Source organism: Sapajus apella, unplaced genomic scaffold (assembly GCF_009761245.1).
Source record: "Sapajus apella isolate SASKATOON/1434 unplaced genomic scaffold, GSC_monkey_1.0 scaffold103, whole genome shotgun sequence".
NCBI lineage: Eukaryota > Metazoa > Chordata > Mammalia > Primates > Cebidae > Sapajus > Sapajus apella.
In genome coordinates, this window is record NW_022437043.1 from 3,919,771 (window position 1) to 3,937,903 (window position 18,133).

General features: G+C 45.1%; 1 protein-coding gene and 1 long non-coding RNA gene across 7 annotated transcripts in view; one reads left to right on the top strand and one right to left on the bottom strand.

Moving 5' to 3' along the window:
• The window catches only part of ZNF674 (zinc finger protein 674), a 30,633-nt gene extending 25,258 nt beyond the window's left edge, over window positions 1–5,375 (bottom strand). For 4 of the 6 annotated variants that reach the window (XM_032258496.1, XM_032258493.1, XM_032258495.1 and 1 more), the window contains exons 1-3: window positions 5,271–5,375; window positions 4,412–4,522; window positions 2,027–2,070 (exon numbers count right to left, since the gene is read on the bottom strand). In XM_032258496.1, coding sequence (XP_032114387.1) covers window positions 2,027–2,041 — 15 coding nt within the window. In that variant the 5' untranslated portion in view covers window positions 2,042–2,070; window positions 4,412–4,522; window positions 5,271–5,375. The other 2 variants (XM_032258497.1, XM_032258492.1) reach the window with 2 other exon arrangements.
• Window positions 5,376–5,389: 14 nt separating this feature from the next.
• LOC116536696 lies at window positions 5,390–8,132 on the top strand. The gene is made up of 2 exons (XR_004262760.1): window positions 5,390–5,507; window positions 6,386–8,132. It is a non-coding gene; the product is annotated as an uncharacterized LOC116536696 (long non-coding RNA).
• The last annotated feature ends 10,001 nt before the right edge of the window (window positions 8,133–18,133 follow it).

Consider the following 18,133-nt stretch of genomic DNA (forward strand, 5'->3'; position numbering starts at 1 on the left):
ATAGCAGGTAAAGACTAGAAATACCTTAAATGTTTTTTTTTCATTGACCACTGGTGATCACTGAAATGTTCATCACTAGGAGAAAGGTAAATAAATATTGGTGTCTGTGCAATGAAATACCAAGCAGCCGCTTCTGCAAACGAGATAGACCACTGGTTGAAACATTGGATAATTCTATCCCCTAGGGGATATTTGCCAATGACTAGAGACACTTTGGTTGCCAAAACTGGGGGAGGGATTCTACCAGCACCTAATAGAGATAGAGGCGAGGGACCCTGCTACACATACAATGTACAGGAAAGCAGCGACAACAAATTATGGTCGAATCACAATGACAATAGTGCCGCACTGAGAAACCCTAGGGACAACTAAATACAAGTAAAGTGGAATGATCATGAAGACAAGACCAAAAGGACCAGAATGAGCTCGAATTTGTTAGAGAAAAGGAATGTGAGAGTGAGAGCTACCACTTACAGGAGTGAGCAGAAAAAGAGATTCACACACCCAGACAGATAAGCATATACATTCTCTGAAAAACTGTACCAAAAAATGAAGGAATCTTGAGGATGGGAGAATTATTTTTTGCCTTTTCTTAAACAAAGCTTTCATTTGAATTTTTACCATGTGTATGTATTACTTTTAAATGTTCAATTTATTAGTGCTCTATTCAGAATATTTTTTAAATTTTGACATCCATATTCTTAAGGGAAACTGGTCTATAATTTTCTTTTTTGTAGTATCTTCCTCAAACTTCAGGTTAAGTGGCTTCCCAAAAAGAATTGGGTGCCTTTTCATCTTTAATAGACTGGAAAAGTGGAACACAGAAATTATCTAGTCTTTACATTTAGTGAAAGGAGTAATTATGAAGGATTTCAGAGGGCAAATTTAAGTCTCAGTACCTTTTAGTCAAAACCTGACTTCCAGGTATAACCTCCATAAACACTGGTACTACAGAGCAAGCAGACACAGAGAAAGTTGTTCATGAAGCACAGTTTACAATAGTAAAATGAAATTAGGCCAGGTTGGCTCACACCTGTAATCCCAGCAGTTCAGGAAGCCGAGGCAGGTGGATCACCTGAGGTCAGGAATTTGAGACCAGCCTGGCCAACATGGTGAAATCCTGTCTCTACTAAAAATACAAAAATTAGGGTGTGGTGACATCTGCCTGTAATCTCAGCTACTTGGGAGGCTGAGACAGGAGAATCACTTGAACCCGGAAGGCAGACGTTGCAGTGAGCCAAGATCACACCACTGCACTCCAGCCTGGGCAACAAGAGCAAAACTCTGTCTCAAAAAAAAAAAAAAAGAAAGGAAAAGAAAAGAAAGTAAAAACCTAAATATCTGTGAATAGAAAAATAGTTACATGATACATCCATACTATGAAATAGGAAGTAACACAGTCTTTATATATTGACAAGGAACACCACCCAGGATATAATTAGGTGCAAAAAGCAAGATGGGTATGGGAGTACGATGCCATTTGTGTAAAAGCATAAAAAACAATACATATATGTATATTTTTAGTTCATTAAACTGACATAAATACATCTACCCCCACAGTTTCACCCAACTGTTAATAGTGGGAGATGTTCCTCCATCTCTCAGGAAGAACATGGTACTGGGGGGAGAAGAAATAGAAACTTTATTGGCTACTAGTTTCTTCTATGCACATTAAAACATTATACACAAACTTATTCTCTTAAACATAGTAAAAAAAAGACCAAGTGATCTAGAAGCGAAGAAAGGGGAAAAAGCAAGATGAATCTATGTATTTAAACAATCTTCTCTGAGGAGAAGAAGAAAAGATGAGGTACAGTTCCCGGAAGAACAGGTAGAGAGAGGTATCTTTTTCTGTTTTTCCTCTCTGCTGGCAAGGGGAAGGATTAGAGAAACCAGAGGCTGAGGAGAAATTGAACAGAAAGCAGCCAGAGAAGAGGGGATAATTGGTATTTTCAAGTTTATTATATAGATTCCAAACCCTGCCTCAATTTCACTGGAAAAAAACTAGGGGTACATTAGAACTCACCTGGGATGTGGCCATTCTGTTGTGCTCCTCCAAAGGATGGAGATCTACAAAGGCAGAATTAGAAGTGTTGAGTTCAGCGGGTATAGACATAAGACCGTTGCCACTACCCTAATAATTACCTTTGCACCCTGGGAAGAATGATTTAAAAATAAGGCCTGGTAGCTTCCGCCTATTCCCATGGGATGCTACTAAGATCATGTGGGTTTTGCACATGAAATTTTGTCTCCCTTACTGGACAGATGTATCACTTGTATCCAAAGCCATGTCAGAAACCAGTAACAACTTAACATCTCCTTTATCTCAAGAATTCTATTCCTAGCACAAAGATGCCAAATGTTCACTGTTGTCATTTCCACTATGAAAAATCCACCTATAATCCCTGCATACTGGGAGGCTGAAGGAGGATTGATTGAGGCCAGAAGTTCAAGACCAACCTGGGCAGCACAGCAAGGCCTTGTTGTTACAAAACTAAAAATTAAATTAAAATATTAGCTGGCATGGTGGTGCATGCCTGTAGTTCCAGCTACTCAGAAGGCTGAGGTAGGAGGGTCTCTTGAGCCCAGGAGTGCGAGGTTACAGTGAGCCACGATCACATCCCTGCACTCCACCCTGTGTGATGATGTCAAAGCCCTGCTCAAAAATAAACAAAAAGTAAAAAAAACTTGGAAGCAACTAAATGTGCAGCAAATGGGACTCAGTATAAAATATGACACATGCCAAACAAGCATACTACACAGGCTTTAAAGATGCTTTCTGAACTCTTGTTTTCAGTTCCTAGGTGTTTAACGGGAGGTTCCAAGAAAGCAGCGGCATTGGGATCTCATTTTTGTTAAGCAATATGTACAAATATGACGTTTCAAACAGATTTATTCTTTTTTTTTTGGAGATGCAGTTTTGCTCTTGTTGCCCAGGCTGGAGTGCAGTGGCACGATCTCAGTTCACTACAACCTCCACCTCCCAGGTTCAAGCAATTCTCCTGCCTCAGCCTCCCAAGTAGCTGGGATTACAGGCATGCACCACTGCGCCCAACTAATTTTTTTGTACTTTTAGTAGAAATGGGGTTTTACCATGTTGGTCAGGCTGGTCTCGAACTCCTGACCTCAGGTGATCTACCTACGTCAGCCTCCCAAAGTGCTGGGATTACAGGCCTAAGCCACCACAACTGGCCTCAAAACAGCATTTATTCAAATGCTGACATTGGTTACCTTGATCGATTTCAATTTTCTTGTTTATTTGCATTTTTGATAACAAATATCAATTACTAATGAAACAAAAATTAAAAATTATTTTAAATCACCTCTTATCAAACAGAACCCTAGAGGTGAAAAGACCCTCTGCAAGTGTGTATGAGTAGGATCTCTGGATGTGGTTTGGAGGAGGAGCCCAACCAGGGCTCAGAGGGCTGCAAGGGAGGCGTGCTGTGCAGGTGGGTGGGTAGCAGCCCAGCAGCGTCAGTTCTGTGAGGGGCTGAAAACCACTGTGCCTGCTCCCCTGCATCCACCTCTCTAACTGGCCACCTACCCTGTTCCCACCCCACCACTTCCTTCTCATAATCTGCGTTTTGATTGCCAGGCTCCTTCTTTGGCAGTTTTTCAAAAGAAAGTTCCAGCAAGAAGCTTCTGTGCAGAGTAACCGTTTCATACTGCAGCAATCACTGTGACAGCATCAGGACAACGGGGTTCAGCTCCGTGTAGGTTAACAGGTCATGTCTTCAGATCCAGTTTCATTAAGCATCGAAATAAGGCAGTGGAGCTGGATGACAGCATACCTAGAGACTACTCTGAAATTCTATAAACTAAAAATATATTTTCTGCACTTTGGTCAGGATGGAGGGAGACTCAGCATTTCCCCTGGAAGCAGGTGCCTGGTTGATAGTGTGGGGCCAACTCAAATTGAGAAACAGCCAATGGCAAGAGAATGGGTGTTCTAGGAGAGGCCAAGTCCTCTGTGGCTGGCTGTGATCCTTCCCAGCCTCATCCTGCCTTTGCAGGTACTACAGCAGGGCACCTGCCCCATGGGGGGCATCCATGCCTCCATCCACCTGTGATTTTCACCTGTCCCTCCTCCAGCAGGAATCAAACTGCACTGTCACATGGTCCTTGATGGCACCTGGAAGTTGAGCCAGCTTTGCTGTCTCAGCTGAAGAGAGGGACAAAGGCCACTAGGGGTCCAGCTCTTCTAGGACCTGCTGTATTGTGAGCCTCCTTTCTCTGCCCTGAGGATCTAGGTCTGGGCTCTGGCTGAGGCTGCTCCTCCAAATTGCCTCAGCTCAGCATACCTCTCTTGTGTCCAAGGAGGCAGGACCAAGGAATTCAGAGACAAACACATCCCAGCTGGGACCATCACTGTAGCACCAGATCTCTGCCTGTGACCCAGCGAACTCACCTCCTCCTGGGGCCTCAGCCTAAGTCTTCTGAGACTAAGTGAGGAAGCTGGGGCACAGATAAACTGGAGTCTGAAGTCCGTGAGCAGCGGTCTCAGGTCTGCACTGTGACCCTGAAAACACAATGACCACAGGAGATTCAATTAGCAACACCTATGCTCCCTTCACGTGGTGAAGTTGGGTAAAACACAAAGATTTTTGTGCAACGAAGGGACAATGTCTCATTCTAGCTTTAAGGGTTAACATTCGTGCACAGCTCAATTATCCTCAGTGAGCGAAACCCTGTCTTCCTGAGTCCGGGCTTTGGAACCAACTGATTGCCTGCTGTGCCACTTTTATTCATTGAAGAAATGAGTGCCTTCCATGTGCCTGTTCTCCGTGTTGGAAATCCATCAATGAACAAAATCTCGAAATCCCAGCTCCAGATTTCTAGTCTGGCAGAAGAGACACACAGGAAACAATAAACATGATAAACAAGTACAGGAAAAGAAAAAGAGAAAGGATCCCTAGGGTTTGCTACCTACGTGACTTTGGACAGGTTGCCGAGCCACACCGTGTCGTTTTCTCTCTATAACGTGAAAATAATCATCGTAACACCTCACAGGGTTCCTGTGAAGGTTAATGTGAAACATCTGCAAGAGTGCCTGGCAGTTACTAGGTGGTGAGGATACAAGTGCTGAGTGACTCAATTAATCAGTCGCTGGCCCTGAATCTCGCCCCCAACACTCACGCCCACCGCCAGTGTCACTCAACCCCCACAGGGGCGCTCACCCGTGGCCCCATGACCCCACGGCCCCATAAATCCCCGTCATTGCTTCCGCCCCGCGATCAAAACCATCACCATCTCCCGGTCCCGCTTACTTCAGCGCCGAGAGGTTGACACCTCAGGGACAAACTACAGCAGCCAGTGTGAACCTAGCGCCGGCCTCCGGGTCAGCCGAGCACTTCCGCTTCCCACCCCTCCCTGGGAACCTGAGGTCAAAACAATGCGCACGCGCAGTGGCTTGGAGGCGGGACAACACGGCCTTTGGCCCGAGCTTCAGTGGTTATGACAGTGTCCGCTCTAAGGGGAGAAGGAGCGTGTGACCATTTCCAGCGGTGAGTCGTACAAAAGGACCAGGGCGGCGTAGCTGGGAGACAGGGCAGCGAGAGACGAGCGAACTCCTCGCGGACGTTCCAGTGGCCAGGCTCCTGCCGGCTCGGAAGCCGAAATCCCTTCTTCCACTTCATTCTCTTGGCAGTGGACGTGGGGTGTTCCCACCCCTCTGTCCCCAAGGCCACTGTTTCTGCATTCCGCTCCTGGGAATAGGAAAAAGAGTTGCGCCTCTGGCATCAGTGGCATCTCCTGAGCGCGGCCCTGTAGGGTCCAGGCAGGCCACACGGAGCGGGGCCCTCGGCCTGGCTCACAGCGTCCTAAGAGCAAAGGGTCTGGCTCAGTCGGGGAAGTGACCTGGAAGAGGGGCATTGGAGCCGGGCTTCAGAGCCAGCAACCTCCCGGAGTGAGGGAAGAAAGCCTCATTTTGATTGTTCTCTAGCCAGTGGAGGGGATCCGATTACTAGCATCTTAGACACCCTGGAAGAATCTAGGGTGGGTGGGTCCGATTCCTAGGATCTTAGACACCCTGGTTTTTACTTTTTAGCGGAGAGGTGCTTTCTCTGGGAATGCCAGCCAGTGGCAACATGGCCTGCTGAAAAGGCCTGTAGTGGCCTTGAGGAAAGTTCTGTTCCCTGTCTGGGTCTGGGAGAAAGAGACCAAGTGTGTTCTCCATCCTCACTATGCCTGCCTGGTCACCAAGCAGTCCTCCTTGGGTCAAGTCATGGCCGAGTCTCCCTCAGGTACACAGCAAACCTTTCTGTTCTGGAGCCAGCTGGTGCCAGACACTGTTCATAGATGCGTCCAAGACATTTGTGGAATCTGTCAGATACGTATTTAATTTCCATTTAAACATGGGTCTTTTTCCTCTTTCTCTTCTCAGGTTAACTTGCATTCCCCAGATAAGTTTGGATGAGTTACAGCCCAAATCTGCAAACTCAATACAGCCAAATCCTGGGAAGTAACCTTGTCCAAGCATCCTGTACAAGTCCCAGGAAAAGAGCCTGTTGTCCCTTGGACATGTGAGCAGTGAATTACCACTCATTCAGACTTTCATGTGCATCTGTTACTGAAGGCCAGGTTTAGAGATACAAACCTATTTATTTCTAGAGGAGAGGTGATCTGATAACCTCTTCAGACATCACTATCACTAGGCAGGAAAGGGCTAATGGTATGACAGTGTCCTGAGGACAGTAGAGAAACTGCAAACTGCAGAAGCACCTGGTCGGTGGCCCTGGCCAGCATCTCTCCATATCCTGATTCTGTAAGACCAAGTGTTTCTGCAGAAAGAGAAGGGGCTGGTGTTTTAGATGTGACCAGATGTAGGGCACACTCTTATTGCCATGCCAGCATTTGCTATTCGTGATGTTAGTATTCAAAAATCAAGAAACACTCTGCCTGGGCCATTGGTGTCTACTAATCCATTGGAAGAGAAGACTGGAATCCACCGTTTACTAGCTTCTTAGGCCTCAGTCCCCTCCTTTCTGCCATAGCTGAGGACCACCTATCCTAGATGGCTGCTGTTATTGTTCAAAGAAACGTCTTTAGAGCCTCAGCCCAGGAATAGCCCATGGCAGGCACCTGGTAAATGTTGGTTTTCACTGTCTTCTCCCAACACTGTGAAACGTGCAGCACTCTCTGCTACTGCCTTGTGGATTTCCACAGGCAGGAGAGTATCCAGTGTTGAGTGGAGCTGGTATTCTCAGAAACGAAGCCCCTTTCCTCATTTTGTGCCAATCTCTTCAGTCATTTTTATCCTAGTAGTATAGTGCTTTGTCAAAGTCACTGCTATCTAATGTTAACAGTTGTTTTTGCCAGATGACTTTTCAAAAGGTAACTTTACCATAATACCAGTTGATGTGATAAGAACATTGCATGTAGCCAAATATATATATATATATATTTTTTTTTTTTTTGAGGAGTTTTTCCTCTTGTTGCCCAGGCTAGAGTGCAGTGGTGTGATCTTGGCTCACTGCAACCTCTGCCTCCCGGGTTCAAGTGATTCTCCTGCCTCAGCCTCCCAAGTGGCTGGAATTACAGGCACACACCACCATGCCCGGCTAATTTTTTTGTATTTTTGGTAGAGACAGGGTTTTACTATATGTTGGCCATGCTGGTCTCTAAGTCCTGACCTCAGGTGATCCGCCTGCCTCAGCCTCCCAAAGTGCTGGGATTACAGGTGTAAGCCACCGCGCCCAGCCAAATATTGTCTTATTTATTTATTTTAGAGACAGGATGCCATTTTGTTGCCCAGACTGGAATGCAGTGGCTATTTACAGGCATAATCATAGCATACCATAGCCTGGGCTCAGAGGACCCTGCCACCTTAGCCTCCTGAGTAGCTGGGACAAGTGTGCACCACCATGCCTGGCTAATTTTTAAATTTTTTGTAGAGATAGAGTCTGGCTATGTTGCCCATGCTGGTCTAGAATTCCTGGACTCAAGTCCTCTTCCTGTCCTCGGCCTTCCAGTGTCAGGATTACAGGGTGAGCCACACACCCAGCCAGTGTGAATTTTCTAATGCTGAGTAAGTTGTGATCCAGAAGCAAATGTATCTGCAAGCTGATTTAAATTGTAGATTTTCTCTTCATTGTGTATTTTCTGATGTTGAATAAAGTCTGAATATTAACCAAAGTTTTCCCTTTTTCTTAAATATGTAGGAATTATCCTCAAAATCTCTATAGTAAAAATATTTTTACATACATTGTATTTCAAGGGTTTTTATTCTGCATAAGCAACCTTGTTTTATTGTGACTAAATTTATTTGGGAATTTTATCATATATGTAATACTGAGATGTTCTAATTCCTTTTGTGAAAATGCTCTTGTTTAAAAACCACTGCCTTCAAATGAAAACCATTAGGTTTGTTACATGTGCCTCCTCTTTTCTCCATGTTTTTCTTTCATTTAAAAAAAATACATGTCTTTATTTTTTAATACCTAAAACAGGGGGTTTTAAAAATGTGATATAGGTATGCATTGTGTAATGATTACCACAATCGACTAATACATCCATCACCACCCATACTGTACCTTAGATCTGTAGAACTTGTTCATCTCAGAATGTTTTTACCTTTTAGGTCGGATGTAGTGGCTCACACCTGTAATCCTAGCACTTTGGGAGGCCAAGGCCGGTGGATTGGCAGAGCTCAGGAGTTCAAGACCAGCCTGGGCAACACGGTGAAACCCTGTTTCCACTAAAAATACAAAAAATTAGCCGGGCGTGCTGGCACATACCTGTAGTCCCAGCTACTAGGGAGGCTGAGGTACGAGAATCATTTGAACCCAAGAGGCAGAGGTTGCAGTGACCTGAGATTGCACCACTGCACTCCAGCCTGGGTGACAGAGCAAGACTCTGTCTCTAACAAGAACAAGAAAAAAGAATGTTTTTACTTTTTGACCAACATCTTCCCATTTCCTGCCTCACATCCCTGCATCCCCATTTCTTGGTAACCACTGTTCTACTCTCTGTTTCTGTGAGTTCAACTTTTTTAGATTTCACCTTTAAGTGAGATCATGCAGTATTTGTCATTCTGTGTCTAGTTTATTTCATTTAGCATACTATCTTCCAGGTTCCTTTTTCCCTCAGTGTCTGTAGTCCACCTTTGCATTATCACTTTCTTTTCTGAAATGAAAATGGTATTGTGGCTATTGTGCATGAATATCCTAGCTAGATACCAACTATGGGCTTTGTAGTATCTGGATTAGCTGTAACGTACATGCGAATGATGACTACTGAAATATATATAGTAGGAAAATTGATGTACTTCAAAAAGCAATAACACAACTACAAATAAGCCTAAGAAGGTTGGACATCATCTATATAAAGGAAAATAAACTGTACTCCTTAGTGAAGACTTAATACTGTAAAACCCAGATTGTCCCTAAACCTAATCCATAGATTTAAGGCAATTTAACCAGTATGCTAAATGGGATCAGCAGCCTGTAGTACAATGATTCATTTTAATTGGCAGAAAAAATACATGAACCATGAAGAGTATTTGGTGGATAGAGGTAACATGGGAAAACTCATCTTACAAGATACTAGAGGGCATTATAAACTAAAGTAAATCCTGTGACATACAGCAGAATTAAAGAGGTCACTGAAACTAAAAAAATCCAGAATCGGAACATATAGAATGTGGAGTCCTGATAATCAAGCAACAAGAAGGAAGGGGTCCCAGGTGAGAGAGAACAATTGTTCTACAGATGGCTAATCGCAAACCTGCTGGCACGTATCCCATGCCTGAATACCTCCTTCTGCAGTAGCCTCTCCAGCACAACCTTATAAAACTTCCCTCCAGCCCCTGCCTCTATGCAGATAGCCCCTTCTCTGCCGTGCTACCCATTGAACCCTTGCAACGTATCTTCATACTTTCTCTGATAAATCTGCCTTTCTTTACCTATGACTGTTTTGGTAAAATTCCTTTACTGTCCACACCATCCCACCCAGTCGCACCCAGGACATGGAAGACTAAATGTCTGAAGTTTAGCTCAAAAAGTGTGAAAAAATAAGTTGAGAGGGGCCAGGCATGGTGGTTCACGCCTATAATCCCAACACTTTGGGAGGCTGAGGTAGGAGGATGGCTTGAACCTAGGAATTTAAGACCAGCCAGGGCAACATACTAAGACCTCATCTCAACCAAAAAAAAAAAAAAAAAAAAAAAAAAAAAAAAAAAAAACTGGGCATCTTGGTGTGTGCCTGTAGTCCCAGCTACTTGGGAAGCTGAGGTGGGAGAGTCACTTGAGCCCCAGAAGTTGAGGCTGCAGCGAGGCATGATCATGCCATTGCACTCCAGCCTGGGAAATAGGGTGAGACCCTGCTGCAAAAAAAAAGTATAAACCTACTTAATGCTAAGTTATAATGGTTGACAAAAATGTCAATAGAAGGCAGAGTTCCAATGTATTTCCATGTATGTATAGAAAATAATATAAAGGTGGTGTTTTAAGTTTGTGAAAACTGATAGGGTTGATGTGATGTAAGGAAAAAAATCCTGGACACCTACATATTATATATAATGACAAACTCCAAGTGGATTAAAATTAAATATGAGAATAAAATAAAAAATACAGGGGCTGGGCATGGTGGCTCATGCCTGTAATCCCAGCATTTTGGAAGGCTGAGGCAGGTGGATCATGAGGTCAGGAGATCAAGACCATCCTCACCAATATGGTGAAACCCTGTCTCTACTAAAAATACAAAAATTAGCTGGCTGTGGTGGCATGCACCTGTAGTCCCAGCTACTCAGGAGGCTGAGGCAGAAGAATCGCTTGAACCTGGGAGGTGGAGTTTTCAATGAGCCGAGATCATGCCACTGCACTCCAGCCTGGCAACAGAGCGAGACTCCGTCTCCAAAAAAAAAGAAAAAAAAAAATACACACACACACACACACACACACACACACACACACACACACGAATATTATATAACATCATCGTGGAGCATAAACCAAAAGGACAACCCTGAAGCCATAAAAAAGACCTCATTTAAAAAAGTGTGTGTGTGTGTGTGTGTGTGTGTGTGTGTGTGTGTGTGTGTGTATACTATGTATTTTCTTTTTGGAGACAGAGTGTCACTCTGTCACCCAGGTTGGATTGCAGTGGCATGATCTCAGCTCACTGAAACCTCCACCTCCCAGGTTCAAGCAATTCTTGTGCCTCAGCCTCCCGAGTAGCTGGGACCACAGGTGCATGCCACCACACCCAGCTAATTTTTTTTTTTTTTTTTGTAGAGACGGGATTTTACCATGTTGCCCAGGCTTGTTTTGAACTCCTGAGCTCAGGCAATTCACCCACCTTGGCCTCTCAAAGTGCTAGGATTACAGGCATGAGCCACTGCACCTGGCCCATTAGAAAATTTTTTGAATCCACAAGATAATATATGTGACGATGGAAAAAACAAATTCTGCCAAAATATATTTGAAGATGTTTATTCTGAGCCAATATGAATCTCAGAGGTGATGAGAAAGTGTGCCCCAGGCAGCCAGGTTACAGTTTGTTTTTATGCATTTCAGGAACATAGGAATTGCAGGTAAAATAATCAGTCAGTGCATGGAACGTATACATTTGTTTGGCCTGAAAAGGTGGAACATCTTGAAGGGGGAGCTTGGAAGTCATAGGTGGGTTTTAGGTTTTTTTTTTTTTTTTTTTTGAGACGGAGTTTCACTCTTGTTACCCAGGCTGGGGTGCAGTAGCGCGATCTCGGCTTACCGTAACCTCCGCCTCCTGGGTTCAAATAATTCTCCTGCCTCAGCCTCCCGAGTAGCTGGGACTACAGGCGCGCGCCACCATGCTCGGCTAATTTTTTGTATGTTTAGTAGAGACGGGGTTTCACCATGTTGACCAGGATGGTCTCGATCTCTTGACCTCGTGATCCACCCACCTCAGCCTCCCAAAGTGCTGGGATTATAGGCGTGGGCCACCGCGCCTGGCCGGAGTTTTGCTTTTTTTGCCCAGGCTGGAGTGCAATGGCCCAATCTCGGCTCACTGCATCCTTCACCTCTGGGGTTCAAGCAATTCTCCTGCTTCAGCCTCCCGAGTAGCTGGGATTACAGGCATGCGCCATCACACGTGGCTAATTTTGTATTTTTAGTAGAGGCAGGGTTTCTCCATGTTGGTCAGACTGGTCTCAAACTCCTGACCTCAGGTGATCCCCCCACAACCCTCGGCCTCCCAAAGTGCTGAGATTACAGGCGTCAGCCACTGTGCTGGTTTTAGGTATTTTTTAGATGACAATTGGTTGAGAGAGTTAAGCTGTTGTCTGGAGATCTGAAGTCAGTAGAAAGGAATGCTTGAGTTAAGATAAGGGGGCTATGGGGGCTGAGGACCTTGTTATGTAGATGAAGCCTCATAGGTAGCAACCCTCAGAGAGAATAGATGGTAAATGTCTCAGACCTTAAAGATGTCAGACTCACAGTTAATTTCTCCTAGATCTCAGAAAGGCCTAGAAAGGGAGGGCCTGGGTGCATTAATGGAGATTCTCTACTGATGCAAAATTTCCCTGCAAAAGGCAGCTTTGTAGAGCCATTTCAATGTGTTGGCCCTGTGGCAGCCATCTCAAAATATGTCAAAGAAATATATTTTGGGATAAAATAATTTGATTTCCTTCAGTGCCTGCTATCTATCATGTGATGCTACACCAGAGTCAGGTTGGAAAGTAAGCCACATTGTGTCAGGTTAGTTTTTAAAATCTAATTATATTTTTATGGTTTGTAGGGCATGACTCCCCAGGCCCCTTAGATAGGAATTTCAGGATCAGAGTTTAGTCTTCATATGCCATAGGAAATAAAAAGACAAGCTATAGACTGGGAAAAATATTTGCAACGCTTAAGAAGAAAGGTAATATTGAAAATCCTTTTGCAAAAATTGTGACAGTGAGAAAATTATGACAATGAAAGAGATCTGATCTAACCAACCCCCATCTTGCCTTTAAAATCTAACCTGCCCTTGGTCATCCCTGGGCATGGGCCAAGCTAACTTTGGGAGAAATGTAGTTTACAATTTAAATGATAATATCCCTTCCCCAAAACTAAATGAACTTTGTAAAACTAATGAGGCCAGGGCAGTGGCTCACACCTGTAATCCCAGCACTCTGGGAGGCCGAGGTGGGTAGATCACCTGAGGTCAGGAGTTCAAGATCAGCGTGACCAATATGGTGAAACCCGGTCTCTACTAAAATTATAAAAAATAGCAGGGCGTGGTGGTGTGCACTTGTAGTCCCGCCTACTTGGGAGGCTAAGACAAGAGAATTGCTCAAACCCAGGAGGGGGAGGTTGCAGTGAGCCGAAATGATGCCACTGCACTCCAGTCTGGGCAACAGAGCAAGACTCCGTCTCAAAAAAAAGAAAATTACCCATAATTTATTTGTAAAATATGTAAAGGTGTACATATGTAAAAGTGAACATATGAATAGAAAATGGAGGAGGTTGGGCGCAGTGGCTCATGTCTGTAATTCCAGCACTTTGGGAGACCTAGGCAGGAGGATCACTTGAGGTCAGGAGTTCCAGATCAGCCTGGCCAACATGGTGAAGCCCCCTCTCTACAAAAATACAAAAACTAGCTGGGCATGATGGTGGGTGCCTGTAATCCCAGCTACTCAGGAGGCTGAGCTGGAGGTTGCAGTGAGCCAAGATCACACCATTGCACTCTGCCTGGGCGACAGAGTGAGATTCCATTTCAAAAAAAAGAAGGAATGTCAAAAGGCAAGTCATAGAAGAAGAAAAAAGTTGTAACTTTTTAAATTAGCTTTTTCTTTTGAATAGTGGTATAACATGAGACTATCATTTCAAAGCAGTAGAAAGTCCATTTCTATGAGGGGGAAGTGTGATGAATCCCATATCCACATCTCCAACCTTGAGTTTCTTCTAAGCTCTAATCCTACTTTTCCAATGGACTACTGCACTTTAATGTTCAAATCTTAAGATTCAAACAGGGCTGGGCATGGTGGCTCACACCTGTAACCCCAGCACTTTGGGAGGCAGAGGTGGGCAGACCCCTTGAGGTCAGGAGTTGGAGACCAGCCTGGCCAACATGGTGAAACCTTTTCTCTACTGAAAACACAACCCACCTCCTTATGCCCCTCATAACACCTCCCTACCTCATACCCAGTCTGGCTTACAGTTTAGTCCCACGGCTACCTCCCCCACCCTTGTCCAATAAATTCCCCTTTGTGAAGTGGCTGGAGCTAAAGGAAAAGTCCGGGTACACATTCCTTTTTCTCTGTCTGGCCTCTCCCAAATCAGTCAGCATCTAGGCTCTTTCCCGTCAGACCCCACCAAATATATACAAAAATTTCAGTACTTAACCCAGTCTTATAATCTCACCTGAGTAACTTCAATGTTACCCTTACTTCTACTCTTACCCCTAAAAAAAACGCTTAATCTGCATTTTATCACCCAGTCTGCTCCTGACATTACAAAAAAGCTACAGAAATTAGAATCTGGCCCTCAAACCCCACAACAGGAATTAATCAACCTCACCTTCAAGGTGTTCAGTAATGGGGAAGAAGCTGCCCAGTGGCAGCACATCTCAGAACTACGGGTGCTTGCCTCTGCCATGAGACAAACCCCAGCCGCAAAGCCTGTGGCTACAGAAACTCCACCGGCTCACAAAGACTTCAAAGCGCCCAGACTGCAGCGTCCAGCTGCCCCTCCTGGACCTTGCTTCAAGTGTCAGAAACCTGGCCACTGGGCCAAGGATTGCCCGCAGCCCGGGATTCCTCCTAAGCCCTGCCCCATCTGTGCAGGCCCCCACTGGAAGTTGGACTGTCCGACTGACGTCGCTGCTCCTTCCCAAATCTCCTCGGCTTGGTGGCTGAAGACTGATGCTGCCTGAGCATCTCAGAGGCCCCCTGGACCATCACAGACACCAAGCTTCGGGTAACTCTTATGGTGGAGGGTAAGTCCATCCCCTTCTTAATCAACACGTGGGTCACCCACTCCACGCTGCCTTCTTTGCAAGGACCTGTCTCCACCTCCATAACCGTTGTGGGAATTGACGGCAAGGCTTCCAGGCCTCTCAAAACTCCACAAGTCTGGTGTCAATTAGGCCAGCACTCCTTTCCACATTCTTTCCTAATCATCCCCACTTGTCCAGTTGGCCTTTTAGGCCGAGGTATCCTAACAAAATTGTCTGCCTCCTTAACTATTCCTGGGATACAGCCACACCTCACTGCTGCCCTCCTTCCCCAAACCCGTACCTGCCTCAATAGCTCCCCTTATGTCCCCCTACCTTAACCCTAGGGTGTGGGACACCACCTCCCCCCATCCCTTGCTCACTCACCCCTTGTCATCCCCTTAAAACCTAACCACCCTTATCCTGCCCAGCGCCAGTACCCCATCCCAGCACAAGCCTTAAAGGGCCTAAGGCCTGTTATTACTCACTTACTACGCCATGGCCTTTTAGTTCCCACTAACTCTCCCTGCAACGCCCCCATCCTACCCGTCCAAAAACCGGGCAAGTCCTACAGGTTAGTCCAAAACCTTCGCCTTATTAATCAGATAGTGCTCCCCATCCGTCCTGTAGTGCCAAACCCATATACCCTCCCCAGCTTCTCTGAAACTCCCCCGAATTCCTGAGGAAACTTAAATGCCCTGCTCTTGTCTATCTTGCTGCTTCATCCTCTTCCTCCATTCTGTTTGCCAAGACATTTCCTGGTTCCACCCCCTGGCTGCCACCCTTAACTCTCTTCTAGAGTGAATAAATGACTTTCTTTTCCAAGGTACCCTATGTGACTTCTCCCTCAATAAAGTACAACTGTTTACTTTCCTTCTCATTCTTAGTCTATCTATTCCTCCTGCTCCCTTGGCTGCCCCACATAATTGCACCTCCCTTCCTATTATTCCAACTACCTCTACAAATCCCTTAATTTAATTCATTCTTTGCTAAACCAATCCAATCCAACTCTAACAAAAGGTTGCTGGCTTTGCATCTCCCTGTCAGCTACAACTTACACTGCCACTCCCGTTTCTGCAAAAACTTGGATTCTTACTCACCTATCACCCTCGCTATGAAGGAAAAAGCCCCTTCCAACTCTTAAATATGCAGTCATCCATTACTCACATGATCAAACATACCGTAACAGGACGTGCAGTTCTGCACTCCATTTCCAACTTTGCTCCACATACAGGTAATAACAAACCCATACATGGTTCTGTAACCATAAATACCGTTGTAACTTTTCAGGCCCCTTTACGCTTCCAACGCAATCTATCCTCCTGCCTACCTCTTGGCCACCAACTGCCCATCAATGCAACTTTACCTTACAACTCCAAGCCCCAACCAACTGTCAAAACTTTCTAGTCACCCAAACCATTTCATTTAGCTGACCTGTCTGCTTTACAGGACCCCAAAAAGTCAGTACCACGTCTTTGCTTAACAATCAGGGTTTTGTGTTGGCAGACATACCTCTTGCATGACTGTTCATCCCTGGACCCATTGTAACACAGCTCCCACTTATCTTAAACTCACCCACATCCCCAAAGTGGAATCATCTTTTTCCTAACACTACTATTTGCAAAAGGCCTTTACACAGTTGCCCCCACTACTTAAAGCACACCTCAGAAAGTCTCTGTTTATATTATTTTCTGTCTAACTGTGCTCAAATTCACTCTACTCATTTACTTTTACATGCCCTGCTCTTGTTTACATTGCCAGTTTACACTTTTCCTCCAGGCAATTACAGCTAATATTTCATGGTTTTACCCTCAAGCTACCACCCTTGACTCTCTCTTACAGTGGGTAGATAACCTTCAGTGTCAGGGAACTCCCTAACTCTTCCACCCCAATGAAGTTCTTTTTTTTCTTTTATACTCACCCTTAACCTTACTCCCGTTCTCCTGCTACTCTCTACCCCTGCCTAACATACCATCCAACATACCATCAACATAACCCATTCTCTCCTATTTCAAACCCTTCCTTAGCCAGCGATCGTTGGCTATGCATATCCCTCTCCTCTTCCTCCTGCACAGCCGCCCCGCCCTACCAGCAGACTGGACAAACTCTCCCATCTCTTTACACCTCCAGGCTTCCTTCAACAACTCCCACCTCTGCCCCCCGGAAGAACTCCTCTACTTCCTAGGAAGATTCAACAAGAACACCCAGATATATCATACTAATAGGCTGCTGCTCTTTGCACCTACCTACGTAATCTTTCCCCTTACGTCAACTCCACACCCCCTATTTTTGGACCACTAACCACACAAACAAATACCCCTATTGCCACTACCTTATGCATTTCCTGGCAACCACCTAATGGAATTCCCCTAGGAAACCTACCACCCTCTTTGTGTCCCTTTACACTTAATCTCCAAGGCCCTGTCACCCACATTAACCAAGAAATAGGAACATACCAGCTTAGCATTATGGAAAGGTCCTCCCTCATTACTAGCACTCTTAAGAATGTCAATAGCAAATTTTGCCTAGGTAGGCATTTACCATGTCTCTCACTCCTTCCTTGGCTGCCCTCCTCTTGTTCATCAGACTCTCCTCCAGCCCCCTCTTCCTGCCTGCTCATACCTAACCTTGTTAACGTAAGTGAATGTTACTCATAGATACCAAACGCTTCCTCATACACCATGAAAACAAGACCTCTCCTTCCACACAATTACCCTGTCAAACCCCACTACAACATTTAGCAGCCACGGCCTTTGCTGGTTCCCTTGATATCTGGGTACAAGACCCCAGCGCCCCCACAGAACACTCTCTCATCTCTTCAGTCTACACTTCCAGTTCTGCCTCAGCTAAGGACTTTTTTTCCTCTGTGGCTCTTCCACCTACCTCTGACTTCCTACCAACTGGACAGGCACCTATGCCGTAATTTTCCTTACTCCCAAAATCCAGTTTGTCAACAGAAATGAACCCCTCCCTGTCCCCCTTGTAACTCCTATACTACAAAAAAGAGTCACTTCATTAATCCCCTTGCTTGTAGGATTAGGAGTCTCCACTGCTACAATTGAGACAGGTATAGCAGGCCTTACTACTTCCATCACCACATTCTGTAGTCTCTGTAATGATTTCTCCACCAGGATTACAGAAATAACTCAAACACTATCTGTCCTTCAAGCCCAAGTTAATTCCTTGGCAACAGTTGTCTTCCAAAATCGCCGATGCCTTGATCTACCTACTGTGGAAA